The 17,265-nt window shown below is 36.4% G+C and overlaps 3 protein-coding genes across 4 annotated transcripts in view; all 3 read right to left on the minus strand.

Annotated features, from left to right (window-relative positions):
- LOC107585951 (suppression of tumorigenicity 5 protein-like) overlaps positions 1-8,858 on the minus strand; it is a 57,603-nt gene extending 48,745 nt beyond the window's left edge. Inside the window, exons 1-2 of one of the 2 annotated variants that reach the window (XM_016273144.1) lie at positions 8,160-8,170; positions 7,718-7,945 (exon numbers count right to left, since the gene is read on the minus strand). The gene's annotated coding sequence lies outside the window, so the exon portion shown is untranslated. Of the gene's footprint in view, positions 1-7,717 lie in introns of both variants that reach the window. The other variant, XM_016273142.1, reaches the window with a different exon arrangement.
- A 205-nt stretch (positions 8,859-9,063) lies between these two features.
- Positions 9,064-10,935, minus strand: LOC107585953 (transmembrane protein 9B-like). The gene is made up of 5 exons (XM_016273146.1): positions 10,638-10,935; positions 10,302-10,393; positions 10,082-10,190; positions 9,841-9,975; positions 9,064-9,668 (listed from the first exon to the last, which is right to left on the minus strand). The coding sequence occupies exons 1-5, from the start codon at positions 10,734-10,736 to the stop codon at positions 9,513-9,515; spliced, it is 591 nt and encodes a 196-aa protein (XP_016128632.1). The 5' UTR covers positions 10,737-10,935; the 3' UTR covers positions 9,064-9,512.
- Positions 10,936-12,551: 1,616 nt separating this feature from the next.
- LOC107585952 (signal peptide, CUB and EGF-like domain-containing protein 2) overlaps positions 12,552-17,265 on the minus strand; it is a 22,440-nt gene continuing 17,726 nt past the window's right edge. Inside the window, exons 18-23 of the mRNA XM_016273145.1 lie at positions 15,160-15,327; positions 14,349-14,510; positions 14,021-14,218; positions 13,684-13,836; positions 13,513-13,592; positions 12,552-13,281 (exon numbers count right to left, since the gene is read on the minus strand). Of these exons, the coding sequence (XP_016128631.1) occupies positions 13,135-13,281; positions 13,513-13,592; positions 13,684-13,836; positions 14,021-14,218; positions 14,349-14,510; positions 15,160-15,327 (908 nt within the window). The 3' untranslated portion in view covers positions 12,552-13,134. The remainder of the gene's footprint in view (positions 13,282-13,512; positions 13,593-13,683; positions 13,837-14,020; positions 14,219-14,348; positions 14,511-15,159; positions 15,328-17,265) is intronic.

Genomic DNA, 17,265 nt, shown 5'->3' on the forward strand with positions numbered 1-17,265 from the left:
TACTTCTTTGTAAATACATCTTCTGCAAACGCGCACGAATCCGAAAAATACATTAACGGTGACCACAAAAAACGGATGAACTCTGAATAATTGCCACAGAATAAACGACTGAAAGGGACAACAAATACAACACTATCATAGCAATAAAAGCAGCGAGCTATAAAATGTTAACACAATAACGATCTGCATAATTTTGATTGATAGAAACTTGATAATAAGGTTTGTTTAACTCCTGACGAAAATCTGCTCTTTTAGTTATAGAATATTCTAAATGATTTATTACACAAATTATTTCTGGATTACTTTGTTATATATACATAAATTTTTCCCCCCACCTAGTCCATTTTTATTTCTATCTTTTGCGAGCTTTTGTTGCACTAAAATATAGATTTACAGACAGTGTAATGTTGGTTGCTATGAAATTTCGAGCAGTGTCCTTCAGTGTCACATGATTGTATGGATGATTTAATATTATGCCATTTGTTTTCATGATCTTGCTGAAGACAAACCCACAGGCTCGCAATGAGAAAAGGTCATGTGAAGAATAGGCTACTACTTGCTGTAGTGAGCAACATTTATTGATTTGTTTTCTTGCTGCTATGGATTTCATTTCTAATGATTGCAGCTTGTTTAGAGCAATTTTACAAAGAGTGTCTTTTGAATTGAAAGCGAACACAAATTCTGTTTAATTTAAGGTAGAGAATAAATAATTTCAGGACATATTCAGAGTTCAGTATCTTAGACTGCTAAGAGATCTGTGATTTACCATTACCCATACGCTACAGACATCTTCAGTTTCTCAGCAGCAGAGTACAAGCATAACACATTGCTAACAGCTGTCTAAACTGTGGTATGCAATCACATGTTTGTGAAGTGTAAGTTCAAGAACAAACAGACAAAGAACCTTTGAAAGGAGTGAAGATCCAGCCACTTGCATCTAAATATGCACAAATTCTGATTTAGCTCAGATTCTTAAGCAATGGATGATGATGGGAATTTTGTAGCCACAAAACAGAAAACAAAGGTATTTCTACATTATGGATAGTTGTATGAAAAGTTGTATGATAAGTTTGTGACAAAAAAAAACAGCTGTTGAGTGTTAAGTTGACAGGAAGTCAAGTCAAGTCTGCTTTATTGTCAATTCTTCCACATGTACAGCACATACACACAGAGAATTTGAATGGGGAAGGAAAGGTTGTCAAACTATCAAAACTAAAATCCAATACTGAGGCAAATTTATGGCTTTAGTTGTTAGGAATATCTACGGAACAAACCAAACCTGTCGACTTTTTTAATCTTAGTGTTAACTGGAGAAAAATAATAGAATATCAGAACGTTTTGAGCAATCTGAAAACCAAACCTCCACGTTATCCAAGTCTGTCATGAGCCAGTCTAATATTAAAATCCCGCTTTCAATAGATGAAGTTTGACGCATTAAAAGCGGTCTCTGTAGGATTGAAATTTGCGCAAATAAGAAACCTGCTGCCAAATAAGCAACCGCAATAAGAAGCGGGGATCTGTGGTTGACAAGAGCTTTAGGATGACAACATGTTCAAAACGTTCTCTTCAAATTGTACCAATACCTCAGCAGAAATGTGGTTTCTGGTGTTGGAACGTAATGTGGGAGTCTTTCTCAAATCTGTGTTAAATTGCTTAGATCAGTATTTCCCAACCCTGGTCCTGGAGGCACCCCAACACTGCACATTTTGTATGTCTCCTTAAGCAAACACACCTGATTCAGGTCATCAGCTCATTAGTAGAGACTCCAAGACCTGAAACTGGTGCGTCAGAGAAAGGAGACATGCAACATGTGCAGTTTTGGGGTGCCTCCAGCACCAGGGTTGGGAAATACTGGCTTAGATAATAGCTCAGGGACATTTGTCAGGGTTCCAAGAACAGTAATTCACTCCAGGTGTTATTTAGAGGGAACTAATGCAAGAAGCTCAAGGAAAAGTAGTGTTGAGTCAGTCTTAATAATAAGAACAATATAGAAATCTATTTTTGTTGCAAAACCTTGAGAGATTTGTACAATAAAACTGCTGTGCTTCTAGTGTTTCTAATGCAAAGCCATATTATTATGAATCAGACTTTTGGTATACTATTATATATTAAGGTCAAATCCTAGTTTGTCATGTTACTCTCACGTCGTAAGCGAGCATTCGCTATATTTAACCTTGCAATCCTGATTTTGAGCAGCCCATGTCAAGAACACATTAGAGGCCCAGACTAAACATCTCCCATGGTAGAGGATACCTGTTAGGGTGATCATAACACTAAAATATGCAACTGATAGTGTGCTAGAAATGGACTAATCTAAAAGCCAACCATCCCTTTTTCTAATCATTGCTGTCTAAGTGTTGACCCAATGCATCCTCAATATGGTCTCTGGATAACCAAGCTCAGCAGTGGGAACCACAACATTGAGCTTAATTCTGTTGTTTTGTGCAGAAAAACATCTACAACTTCTCCACATGGGCTTTGTTTTTAATCGGTTGGCAGCATTTAACAGCTCCACAAATTCCACGTAAGTGTGTCCAGCACATAATAATATTCTAATGAATCCTCATAGCAGCACTTGACTGGTAAGGACTGTTATAAATACTTGAGATGTATCCCCCTGGGGTATCCCATCATCCCTGTGATTGCAATTACGGAAGTCTCAATGCTCCTTTGGTCTTTTCTCAGAGGAAGTTGGTGAAATATGCGGCTGTATTCTTCTGAGGATCTTCTTTTTTAGCATTAAGAACATTTTAACTTGTCTGCTACATATTATACTACATATTAACTTAAAGATTCATATACTACTAGTGATTGAGTTAGTTTCATTCTGTTGTTTTTAACAAATTTCTAATGCTACAAACTACTTGGGCCTTGCACCTTTCAACTGTTATACATTGAGTTTAAGGTTGACTACCAATGTATTGCCTGTCTTGCCTGTAGTGAATGGGTGCCGTCAGAATGAGTCCAAATAGCTGATAAAAACATCACAATATGATTCAAGTCTATCAATCAATGTCTTATGAAGCCAAAAGCTGCATGTTTGTAAGAAATAAATCCATTAGTAAGGCTTTTTCATTTTAAACCCTCGGTTCTGGCCTAAATACCATAATGGTATTAATGTCCATAATGCATAATAATGCCTCCTCCAATAAAAAGTTCATCCCCTGTTGTCCTCTCACATCAAAATGCATTGACATATTTGTTTAGAAATGGTGATTGACCTGTGCATATTTCTCACCTGATTAAGACCAGACATTTTTTAAGCAATACTGTGGATAGATGATTCATATTTTTAAGTTAAAACATCTTAATGATGGACCTGTTTCTTACAAACACTCAGCTTTTACTTCACAATTAATTGATGTACATGAAGTTATGTGGATTACTTGTGAATTATTGTGATGTTTTTATCAGCTCTTTGAACTCACATTAGGACGGCACCCATTCACTGCAGAGATCCATTAGTGAGCAAATGATCGCTAAATTTCTTCAAATCTGTTCCGATGAAGAAACAATCTCATCTACATCTTGGATGGTCTGAGGGTGGGTAAATGTTCAGCAGATTTGCTTCTTTTTTGGGGGAGGTGAACTGCTTATTTTACATGTTACATTGCCATGATGGAAAACACCATATTATTATGAATCAGACTTTTGGTATACTATTATATATTAAGGTCAAATCCTAGTTTGTCATGTTACTCTCACGTCGTAAGCGAGCATTCGCTATATTTAACCTTGCATCCTGATTTTGAGCAGCCCATGTCAAGAACACATTAGAGGCCCAGACTAAACATCTCCCATGGTAGAGGATACCTGTTAGGGTGATCATAACACTAAAATATGCAACTGATAGTGTGCTAGAAATGGACTAATCTAAAAGCCAAGCATCCCTTTTTCTAATCATTGCTGTCTAAGTGTTGACCTAATGCATCCTCAATATGGTCTCTGGATAACCAAGCTCAGCAGTGGGAACCACAACATTGAGCTTAATTCTGTTGTTTTGTGCAGAAAAACATCTACAACTTCTCCACATGGGCTTTGTTTTTAATCGGTTGGCAGCATTTAACAGCTCCACAAATTCCACGTAAGTGTGTCCAGCACATAATAATATTCTAATGAATCCTCATAGCAGCACTTGACTGGTAAGGACTGTTATAAATACTTGAGATGTATCCCCCTGGGGTATCCCATCATCCCTGTGATTGCAATTACGGAAGTCTCAATGCTCCTTTGGTCTTTTCTCAGAGGAAGTTGGTGAAATATGCGGCTGTATTCTTCTGAGGATCTTCTTTTTTAGCATTAAGAACATTTTAACTTGTCTGCTACATATTATACTACATATTAACTTAAAGATTCATATACTACTAGTGATTGAGTTAGTTTCATTCTGTTGTTTTTAACAAATTTCTAATGCTACAAACTACTTGGGCCTTGCACCTTTCAACTGTTATACATTGAGTTTAAGGTTGACTACCAATGTATTGCCTGTCTTGCCTGTAGTGAATGGGTGCCGTCAGAATGAGTCCAAATAGCTGATAAAAACATCACAATATGATTCAAGTCTATCAATCAATGTCTTATGAAGCCAAAAGCTGCATGTTTGTAAGAAATAAATCCATTAGTAAGGCTTTTTCATTTTAAACCCTCGGTTCTGGCCTAAATACCATAATGGTATTAATGTCCATAATGCATAATAATGCCTCCTCCAATAAAAAGTTCATCCCCTGTTGTCCTCTCACATCAAAATGCATTGACATATTTGTTTAGAAATGGTGATTGACCTGTGCATATTTCTCACCTGATTAAGACCAGACATTTTTTAAGCAATACTGTGGATAGATGATTCATATTTTTAAGTTAAAACATCTTAATGATGGACCTGTTTCTTACAAACACTCAGCTTTTACTTCACAATTAATTGATGTACATGAAGTTATGTGGATTACTTGTGAATTATTGTGATGTTTTTATCAGCTCTTTGAACTCACATTAGGACGGCACCCATTCACTGCAGAGATCCATTAGTGAGCAAATGATCGCTAAATTTCTTCAAATCTGTTCCGATAAAGAAACAATCTCATCTACATCTTGGATGGTCTGAGGGTGGGTAAATGTTCAGCAGATTTGCTTCTTTTTTGGGGGAGGTGAACTGCTTATTTTACATGTTACATTGCCATGATGGAAAACATAATAACTGTTTGGTTTTTGGGTATTTTCTTTTTGTCTGAGTTTTCATTTTCAAATACACTTACATTTCCACTACCAAGTCAATTACAAGTCAAAAGTACAATTTACACCTGTTAAAGTAGTTAGGTGTATGAGAAACATTATGCCAGACCCATTAAATTGTTTCCTCTTCCTTGAACACATTTGTAAGGGTTCCATCAGTCATGTTCAGCAAAACCCACAAAATCTCCAAAATACAACAGTATCTGTTTCCAACAGCCCTGAATGTTCACCACACCCTTACCACAAAATATTCCTGTCACAATCATTCTGTTCAGGCATTTAAAAATACAAAGCAGAATATTGCATTCAATATTCAAGTTATACTTGGATAATGCTCAAAATATGGGAAAATGTATTTTTTGTATTATGGGTCATTCTACAAAACGGAAGCCATTAGCGTTCACAATGTAACCAACATATGTGTAAAAATTAATTGAACAATAACTGATGCAAGATGAAATAAGCACTTAAACAAAAATGTCTTAATATAGACATTTTTGTAACACAACACAAAAATAGTATGTTAAGAGTTTTGTTTTTTTCTTCATTCGAGGTGACTTTGATAACCAAAATAGCATTTTGGAACTTGAGCACAGACGTGTCTGTCAACCCAACTACCATCAACTCAGTTACCTTTCTGAAAGCATAATTGCATCTTTTAGCTTGAGATAATAACACTTAAACACATAATGTGTCTGAAAAATTTTTTTTAATGTGCATATATATTTTGACATTAGTATGAACCATTGTTTCCAAAGTTTCTTGCAATGTTGCAACGACAGAATTACATTTTAAACAAGGGCAAGGGCACACCAGAAAGAAACATTCACGATAGATATGTCAAGGAACCATGATAAGCCCATGGGAAAGGACAGGCAGCCTTGTATTTTTTGTATTATGGGTCATTCTACAAAACGGAAGCCATTAGCGTTCACAATGTAACCAACATATGTGTAAAAATTAATTGAACAATAACTCATGCAAGATGAAATAAGCACTTAAACAAAAATGTCTTAATATAGACATTTTTGTAACACAACACAAAAATAGTATGTTAAGAGTTTTGTTTTTTTCTTCATTCGAGGTGACTTTGATAACCAAAATAGCATTTTGGAACTTGAGCACAGACGTGTCTGTCAACCCAACTACCATCAACTCAGTTACCTTTCTGAAAGCATAATTGCATCTTTTAGCTTGAGATAATAACACTTAAACACATAATGTGTCTGAAATTTTTTTTTTTAATGTGCATATATATTTTGACATTAGTATGAACCATTGTTTCCAAAGTTTCTTGCAATGTTGCAACGACAGAATTACATTTTAAACAAGGGCAAGGGCACACCAGAAAGAAACATTCACGATAGATATGTCAAGGAACCATGATAAGCCCATGGGAAAGGACAGGCAGCCTTGAGGGAGGCAGAGACACACTCAGAAAGAGAGAGATACAGAGAGAGCTGTGGTTTGTGCCCTAATCATTTCCCAAACTGTGGCCCTGGGGGACAGACAACCAGATGATGGGGTTATTTACCACAGAGATAAGAAAGTGTAAAAACAGTGAACGGTTGCTGTTAGTCTGAGGAAAACGTAATCTAAATTTCAGATATTACCAGCAATAGCAACAGCAAAACTCAACCAATGAGCACAAAATAATTCGTTGTAAAAATACATATTTATATTCTGATTAAATATAACAACTGCTTTTAATTTCTTTTCATATTGTTATAATGATAATTCTAAGAAGCATCCATCCGTTTCTCAGTGATTTTAGGTTTAAGAGCGCCTCCTTGTTTCTGGTTCACAGTAAAACACCACAGAGGAGTTCATGAGTCTCCAATGAACGCACACACAGTCCATCCTGAGTAGTAGACCACTGTCATCCATTGCTCTGAATTCGTTGTAAAAATACATATTTATATTCTGATTAAATATAACAACTGCTTTTAATTTCTTTTCATATTGTTATAATGATAATTCTAAGACGCATCCATCCGTTTTCTCAGTGATTTTAGGTTTAAGAGCGCCTCCTTGTTTCTGGTTCACAGTAAAACACCACAGAGGAGTTCATGAGTCTCCAATGAACGCACACACAGTCCATCCTGAGTAGTAGACCACTGTCATCCATTGCTCTCATAGCCGTGTTTATTATACTTCTATAATGAAGGAAAGTTTCTTTCCCCTGTTCACAGTTAGCGACTTCAAAACACATTCGAGGCTCAGTCCATTTTAATCGTTCATATCCAAACGCATGCAAACTTTTCTGTTATTATTAACCTGTTATTTAACTTTTACTCTTATTTATATTTTTCTGTTATGCTTTTATTTATGTCTCTACAGACAACTTAGGTCATTTAAAATCCTCTGTAGCATTATTACCATCAATTGTAGAGATTTAATTTTATTTTTTTTAATCCATGCACAAAACAAGAAGCTCAAAAGAGATGGAGCCGCGAACATAAAGACAGTCAGGAAAATAAATTCCTACCTTCTGTGGGTAAGTGGCGCTTGTGTTGTCAAGGTTACGTTTTCACATATCCATGCTGTGAATTTGAGTAAGTTAGTTTTCAGTGGAGTGCGTTCTGATTGCGCGCTGATCTGTCTATCCCAGTGTTTTTGGCTGGGAGGAGGAGGAGGAGGAGGAGGAGGAGGGAGCGCAGGAAATGATGAGAACCGTTATGTGAGAAATGTGATATGCATCATCTATGTTAAACTACTTCACGTTGTCTAGATCGTTTACGAGGTAAATACTTTCGGGTAAACTAATACGCTCAGCTTTTCAGCAAAATATTTTCAAGTTCATTGTGCTTATGTTAAAAGTAGTGTATGAGTAGGACATACTGTCACTGCGTATTTGAGAGCATTATCTTACTAATTACAAGTAGTCGGCTCAATTTTATAATCGTTTTTATTTTTTTATAACGTAGCACGTTTATTTATGCATAACTCTAGCGCTGTTCTTCGACGCTAATGCAAAAAGCCCGTTTGGAAACAGCGCCTCCTGGGGACTAAAAATGGCATTACCATTAACCGAAACTGCGTCATTTGAGCAGCGCTGTTATTACCGGAACAAACGGAGACGAGAAACCGGAATTCACACATTAACAAAACTGTCATGTAACGCAAAAGGTCAAAACAGCTCTCTTTGTTAAATCGTGTACCTGAACATTTCAATTATTATATATACAGATAGTAATGACAAAGAATATAATTCTGATACCATCAAAGCATGTACCTCATGAATGCTGTCCTTCAAAAAATAACAACGGGAACTGTTGTACACCATAATGAATCTAAATCTACACCAAAATAGTGAAGAACTGAATTGAGAGGTTAGTCGTACAGCATATCATTTGGAGACAACGACAATACACATTCACTTATCATTATTTACATATAATAGTTGACAGGAAACCGCAAGGTAAGAAAGAGAAGAGTAAGAAGAGAAAAGAGGGGGTAATTTTACACTGTACAATAAGACTGGAAAGTAATATTTAGCGTTTAGTAACAATCCTGAAATTTATATAAAAAGATTTAATGAATAAATGCATCAGCCGAATTTTATGAGGAAATTGGCACTTCTATCCCCACATCAAGTTCGGTGTGACTGGACTGCAGTAGAAGTAAACATTTTTTCTTTGCTAGGGAACTGTTGTACACCATAATGAATCTAAATCTACACCAAAATAGTGAAGAACTGAATTGAGAGGTTAGTCGTACAGCATATCATTTGGAGACAACGACACACATTCACTTATCATTATTTACATATAATAGTTGACAGGAAACCGCAAGGTAAGAAAGAGAAGAGTAAGAAGAGAAAAGAGGGGGTAATTTTACACTGTACAATAAGACTGGAAAGTAATATTTAGCGTTTAGTAACAATCCTGAAATTTATATAAAAAGATTTAATGAATAAATGCATCAGCCGAATTTTATGAGGAAATTGGCACTTCTATCCCCACATCAAGTTCGGTGTGACTGGACTGCAGTAGAAGTAAACATTTTTTCTTTGCTAATTTTAGAGTGCATGATTTCAGAATGCAAGAACACAGTGATAATTAATGCAAACTGTCTGTATCAAGCAAACTCTAATAATGAACAAGGTTTAGTCGCACACATTGGTCAAGACCACAAACCTACACATCAAAAAGAAATGAACACACTGGAGTCACTGGGGGTTGCTCAGGCAGACCAATGAGATGGGTCGGACATCATGGAGAAGACCCCGCATTTAACACAGTACCAGAACCCACGGATAACAGTCCAGACTGTGAAGGCTTTTAGCTAAGCACCACGTGACGGTCGAAGACAGATTTGCGCTGTTCTTGGACCTGCCTCTTCCAGCGCTGCTGAGCGTGCTCCACTTTGTTTAGCATGTTGGAGCGAGAGCGAGAACGGGAAAGCACGTCATGGGCGTTGGCGAAGGGCTGCTGATCCTATAACAACAGAGTATAATGCTAGCACACTTTATAGCATATGACTATCATTAGTGACACAATAAAGATCTATAAATGCATCTATTTCATTACACAGATTTTTCATCCAAACGACCAATACTTACAACTTATATTAAATCTTGTATCCATAAAGATGTAGCAAAACACTTACCCCAACATCATCGTCACTCTGAATGAGCTGTGAATGGCCAAACAGCCTTCTCTTCAAAATAGGCTCCAACAGTGTCAGATAGATCATATACAACAACAGAAGGCCCAGAATAGACAGATATGCTATAATGGTGCCCTGTAAAAGAGAGAAAGATGATCATTTCTCTAATATTTAAACTTGCTTTTTTTTTTTTTTAAGTTAGCATATTATATACCATACCATATAAAGACATTGAACTTACTTTGATGGTTCCAGAGCTCCTTTCTTCATATTTGCATTCACAGCGTAAACAGTATGCCTCCACATCTTTGCCTTCAACAGGCATCGGCTCCACCACATGAAGGCAATTACTGTGCAAATGATTGTATTTGAGAAGTTATGGATCAGTGAATAGAGCATCATGGGATTAGTTTATTACAGAAGTTACTGTAGACTCGTATTAAGACTAGTAAATCAATTACCAGTCCTTCAATGAAACGTTTTGATTGTAGATCTGCCCAGCAATTTCCTTATAAGGTGGACAGATACATTTGCACCTGATGTCTTCTGAATTCTGTGAAGAGTGACCACAGATACACAAGCTCATATAAACCATACTTTTGTCAGTTTAGAATCCACCTGACACTGTTTCCGATAAAGAAAGTGTTGATTTATTATTACGCACTATTACCTTTTATTTCGCAGAAACATTGAACATGCTAACGGCTAGTTGGCACCGCCAACAACACAACAGGTTCACAACTACACGAAGTATATCGTTTATGTATTAAAACACAGTAATAAATATCATATTTTACCTTAGCTTCTGATGTTTTTGCGGATAATATCAGCAGGAAACACATTAGCGATGAAAACGTCAACAGACTGACCGCGGCTCTTGAGGTCAATCGATACATCTTTTCGCTTCCGCTAAAGACAACGTCGCCAAATATTGAAGAGAGATGTACCAGAATAACGAGTAGATATTATAGCAGCAAGAACTCTTTTAGTCCAAATAAACGTCAACAAAACAAAGCGTGAGGGCTGGACTCTGTTTGACACATCAGCTGACCATCAGCAGCCGGTCCGCGCTTTATCCCTTCCCTCCGGAAACACGTGGGTGGGAACCATTCTTCCGTAACTGAACAGCGTTCTACCCGAGACTGAGTTCAGCTCTCTCGTTCAAAAAGCACTCCCTCGTATCACTACTATATTCAGTCAGGTGCTATATGCTTCAAACGGCATTAACTACAAATAGATCAGTCACCGTCATTTATTTGAACTTAAATGTGTTGACAGCCTTTTTTAACCTACTTATATCTAGGCTAATATGCCTCATTTTATACAACTTTTTATTCGTAAAACAAGGTTCTTTTTCAGATTTATGGAATGATAAAAAGAGATCCCCTCTTCATGTTTTGATGATTTAAATGTAATGTGTCAACAAAATGAAACAAACATTTTGAACCTGGCTTTAGCCAATGTTCAGATTTCTGTTCTGGAAAGGTATGCAAATGAGTGCATATTTAATTAGATAATGCCTAAATTTCCATATTTTATCATAACATTTTAGAAAATGTGTGCAATTCTTAATTCAACTGTGGAAGTACGGTGAGATCTACTCAAAAATGACACCTGGGGTGTCTTGCCTTAATTGCCATAATTTCTGTTTTAGTGGTTTAACAAAGAAAAGTTTAATTTATCCAAGAACCCCCTGGTTGTAAATCGCTGATCTAGGCTATTGCAAAAGCGTTGCTTTTGATACAACAAAGACATTTTGAGTGCATTTCTTTATTTACATGTTCGATGTACAACCATAAAAATATAAACATTTAATTTACTCTGCATGTCATCAACGAGTAATCAATCCTACATCAAGAGCCTCTTAATCCAAAAATCAGTTTAGGTGATGGAAGTGTGATAGAAGTGAATGCAGAGAAACTGAGAAGTGATATATCAAATGTCTAACCAGTGCCACTGAAAATATTGTGTACATCTACGGTTTCTGACTGGGAAAAAATGAAGAATACATATATGTCATGTATGAAGTAGGCTACAATGCAAAAAAAGAATACAATATAGTAACATGAGAGCTGATGCTAATTTTTTTTTACATAATGTACAACACATTCAAACTTGCAAAAATGACTTTAACTGCTTTAACTTGCATATTTAATTAGATAATGCCTAAATTTCCATATTTTATCATAACATTTTAGAAAATGTGTGCAATTCTTAATTCAACTGTGGAAGTACGGTGAGATCTACTCAAAAATTACACCTGGGGTGTCTTGCCTTAATTGCCATAATTTCTGTTTTAGTGGTTTAACAAAGAAAAGTTTAATTTATCCAAGAACCCCCTGGTTGTAAATCGCTGATCTAGGCTATTGCAAAAGCGTTGCTTTTGATACAACAAAGACATTTTGAGTGCATTTCTTTATTTACATGTTAGATGTACAACCATAAAAATATAAACATTTAATTTACTCTGCATGTCATCAACGAGTAATCAATCCTACATCAAGAGCCTCTTAATCCAAAAATCAGTTTAGGTGATGGAAGTGTGATAGAAGTGAATGCAGAGAAACTGAGAAGTGATATATCAAATGTCTAACCAGTGCCACTGAAAATATTGTGTACATCTACGGTTTCTGACTGGAAAAAAATGAAGAATACATATATGTCATGTATGAAGTAGGCTACAATGCAAAAAAAGAATACAATATAGTAACATGAGAGCTGATGCTAATTTTTTTTTACATAATGTACAACACATTCAAACTTGCAAAAATGACTTTAACTGCTTTAACTTCCACTACATTCTAAGTAGTTGTCTGAAGTTTCAAAATAAGCTGCTCAAACATATTTTCACAAAAAATGGCAAATTTTGTGAAATTACCTATAATATATAACAAGCAATGTAGTTGCTCTTCTTTTTTCTGACTATAATTCAGGCTGTAATTAACATGTTTTTGTAACACAGTCACTTCTGGGCAATAAAGGAATGAAACAGGAAGAATAATTTTCTTGAAAGGTGGCAGTTCATTTTAGAATGGTTAGAAGGGCAGCAATAAATCCATTCACTGGAAAAACAGTTCATTTTCTTCAGGAGAAAAAATTCCAATGGTTTGTTTTGATTTGATGTATTTAGGAAAGTTTCTTGTGAGTTCTCATCTCATCAGGTTCAAGAATTCATCTTGAATCCGCAAGTATGCAGGCGGCCAAGAACATTCAGGAATATTTGTTCCAGGTCAGTCATTTAAAATTTCTCTGGAGCACCAAATATTTATTCCGTACAAGATTATTTCACAAAATTCAGGGGCGTAGGAATCTCAAAACTTTGGAGCGGAGAAATCTGATAAATGATTTTGGAAACATTTCTCTAGACTCTTGTGCAGTGTAGTTGAAGAAGTTTTGCGGATGGGCCAGGACATCAAACAGGGCCTTCATAAGCTTCTTGTCCTGTAAAGTTAATAAGAAAACATAAATGGACTTTAAAAGTCATTTACAAAACACCAGTACAATATATTTTGCCGTCTTCCACAGGGTGGCACTATTGTCTGTTTTTTCCTACTGGGATCTGCAACGGCAAACCTCTTGATTTTAGTACTTGCCTCACATTAATTACTTAAAATCAAGTTACAATGAAACCGGTTTAAAAGTTGCTTTGAAAGACAATTTAATGCACTATACCTTAAGAATTTCTTGATGATTCTCAGAGGCATATAATCTTCCATCCCTAACAATGTCCTCAATGAGCTCCTGGTAGTCCTCTAAAAGAAGCACAATAGACAGCATATAAATACTCAAGCTACTTTAAACACTTATCACACAATACAAACACGTCAGCAATTCAATTCTCACCATCATACGTTACATATGGCACTTGGAAGCCTTTTCCACTGTTTCCTTCATTGGAGCGGAACTGGATCCAGAGTTTCTTGGAGCGGGAGGTGAAGGCGATGGGTCGCTCATATGTCTGGCACGTCTCATAAGTCGTCACTGAATTAGGTAGAGCTGTGGGAACAGTAAAGAAACTTCTAAAGACCTCTTCAGTGGCTTATTCGAACCCCAAGAGATGAAGGAGAGCCCTAATGAGCCCATCGATGCGGCTCCTCCCCCCATTTCCTCACATGTGTATTCACAATCACCCTGCTGAGCCAATGCATTCAACACCAGATCACAGCCCTGCAACACTCACAGCTCTTCCGCATGACCAAATAGTCCCCACACTCGTCTTCAATAGGAAGGTAGATCTCAGGTACCACAATGAGGATTCTGCGCTTGGGCGGAGGGGTGATGGTCCAGGTGCACTCGATGTTGGCCGGGTAGTTGCCGGGGTAGTTGGGGGATTCGATATAGCCGGTGAATTCTCCCAGCTCTCCTCCACAGTGTCTGTCTGGCAGGAACAAATTAAACCACTTAGGCTAGACTATACAGAGAACTAAAATACATTTTTTAATGAGAAAAGGATAGGCTGAATTGAAAGAATAATCCCAGTTTTTTTTTAAAGTGTGAATTGCACTTACTTTTGCACTGCATAATGTTTGTGGATCCATCAAAATCAGTAGTAGTGTTTCCAGGGCAGGCAATGCAGTAGTTTTGGCCAAACTCCATCTGATAGGTTCCAATGGGGCAACGAATGCAACGGTGGGTGCTGGTATTGTAGTAATGCCCTGGGGAGCACTGAACTGTAGGGACACCAAAATCAGTTCTGAAATCAGCATTTCTGTCTTAAAATTCTACTAAATATAAAAGAATTAAACATTTTAAGATAATACCCTTCTTTAAATCTGCTTATAAAACTGTTGTCCCAGCCTGACCAGTTAAAAAAAGAGTTGTAAACCCCTTAAAATTTGGTTGGGAGACCTGCTTAAGCTGTTTTTTTTCCAGCAGAGTAGTCTTCATTAATGTAAATATACACTTTTGTTCAAAATGGGTCAGTCAGAATTTTGAAATAAATCCTTTTTATTTTCAGTAGTGATGGCATAAATTGATCAAAAGTGACAGTAAAGACATTTATAATCTTACAAAAGATTTCCATTTCATATAAATGCATCACAGCGTCCACAAAAATATGAATACCCACAATTGTTTTCAACGCTGATAATATACGAAATGTTTCAGAGCACCAAATCAGCATATTAGAATTATTTCTGAAAGGTCATGTGGCACTGAAGACTGAGTAATGGCTGCTGAAGATTCACATTTTCCATCACATGAATAAATTCAATTTCAAAATACATTAAAAAGAAAACAATTAAATTGTAAATAGTTACTGACCCCAAACTTTTGAACAGCAGTATAATCTGACTTGTATTATAGCCATATTCTTCTCACCTTTAGTCTCACAGTCTTGGAAGGACACAGAACCATCATATTTGGTTGTGAGGCTTCCTCCACATGGGAAACAGGAAGTTCGGCCGACCTCAGGCTGATAGGTGCCTTGTGGGCAGGGCAGACAGGGCACAAAACCATCATGGGAGAACTGACCATGACGGCACTGACCTAGGATCAGAAAACTGTTAAGACAATGCCAGGCAAACCAAGTTGAATACTTTATTGCCTTCCAAAGAAAGCAAACTGCAGTGATGTCATGCAAGTTCATTATCTAATAAACTGCAGGCCTCCTATCGTCCCTCTAGTGACCACACTAAATTGGCTACCACTGAGACGGACCCTAACAGCCCCTTTAGTTGTGTCTATCAGCAGAAAGTAGAAGATGGCATCTGCATAGTAAGCTGCTTTTGATGACCGTGTCTGAGAAGCAGAAACATGGTGGTGCCTTTTTTTTCTCCAAACACAAGACAGGTCTGGAATTCTTTGTTGGTGTGAATGAATCAGACAGTTGAGGATTTGCAGGACTGCATGAAATGACCCCTCCCAACACACTCACAATCAAGCTCAACTAGCCATGAGCCTGAGAGATTATCATCAATACAGGTATGCTTCCTGCCTACTGCATAAACAAAAAACAGGATGTGATTCATACTCTTTCTTTGCAACCTTAGATATCTGGGGGATGACATCTCTCAGGATAAACGGATAATAGGATGAAATGTGGTACAGGTCTTGCACAGCGAAGAAAATGGAAACTCTGTTAAGAAAATGTTATTATGTTAATAATAATTATTACTAAGCTAAATAAAAACATTTTAAAATAAATATTAGGTCACACTTTATTTTAAGGCCCAGTCGCCATTAACAAACCATTAACTACGACGTTTGCCTCAAACTCCTAATTTGCTGCTTATTAATAGTTAGTAAGGTAGTTGTTAAGTTTAGGTATGGGGTAGGATTAGGGATGTATAATATGGTCATGCAGAATATGTGCATTATAACTACTAATAAACAATATGTTATTAATAGGCATGCTAATAAGCAACTAGTTAATAGTGAGAATTGGTCCCTATTAGTGCTGTCAAATGAATAATTGCATCCAAAATAAAAGTTTTGTTTACATAATATATATGTGTGTGTACTATGTATATTTATTATGTATATATAAATACACACACATACAGTATACATTTTGAAAATATTTACATGTATATATTTATATTCATATAATTTATATTATATATAAATATATTTAATATATAAACGTAAATTTTTTTCTGAAATATATACATGCATGTGTGTGTATTTACATATACATAATAAATATACACAGTGCACACACATATATTATGTAAACAAAAACTTTTATTTTGAATGCGATTAATCGTTTGACAGCACTAAAGTGTTACCCAATTTAAAAAATATATATTATTAGGTAATTATTATTAGTTTAATATGTTAAGTAATATGTTAAGTTAATGTTATATATACATATTATTATGTATATACATATACATATCCCCCTCCTTCTTCAACTCTAACAGCTGACGACTTTGCCACATTCTTCATTAATAAAATTACAAACCTCAGTGCACAATTTGTCACACCACAAACTGTCAAACACATTACCAGCAATCATACACTCGTTTTCATCCTTCTCTCCACTCTCTGAGGCAGAAGTCTCTAAACTCATACTTTCCAATCATCCTACTACTTGTCCGCTTGATCCTATTCCATCTCATCTCCTTCAAGCCATTTCTCCTGCCGTTGTACCTGCACTCAACTCACATCGTTAAAACATCCCTTCACACTGGTGTTTTTCCCTCAACATTTAAACAGGCCCGTATAACCCCACTTCTTAAGAAACCCACTCTTAACCCAACTCTTTTAGAGAACTACAGACCGGTTTCCCTTCTACCTTTCATTGCAAAAACACTTGAACGAGTTGTATTCAACCAAGTTTCAGCCCTTTTCACACAGAACAACCTCCTGGACAGCAACCAATCTGGCTTCAGAAGTGGACATTCGACTGAGACTGCCTTGCTTTCAGTTGAAGCCCTAAGACTGGCAAGAGCGGCTTCCAAATCTTCTATACTTATTTTGCTG

This window comes from Sinocyclocheilus grahami, unplaced genomic scaffold (assembly GCF_001515645.1).
Source record: "Sinocyclocheilus grahami isolate Dianchi unplaced genomic scaffold, SAMN03320097.WGS_v1.1 scaffold76.1, whole genome shotgun sequence".
Lineage (NCBI taxonomy): Eukaryota > Metazoa > Chordata > Actinopteri > Cypriniformes > Cyprinidae > Sinocyclocheilus > Sinocyclocheilus grahami.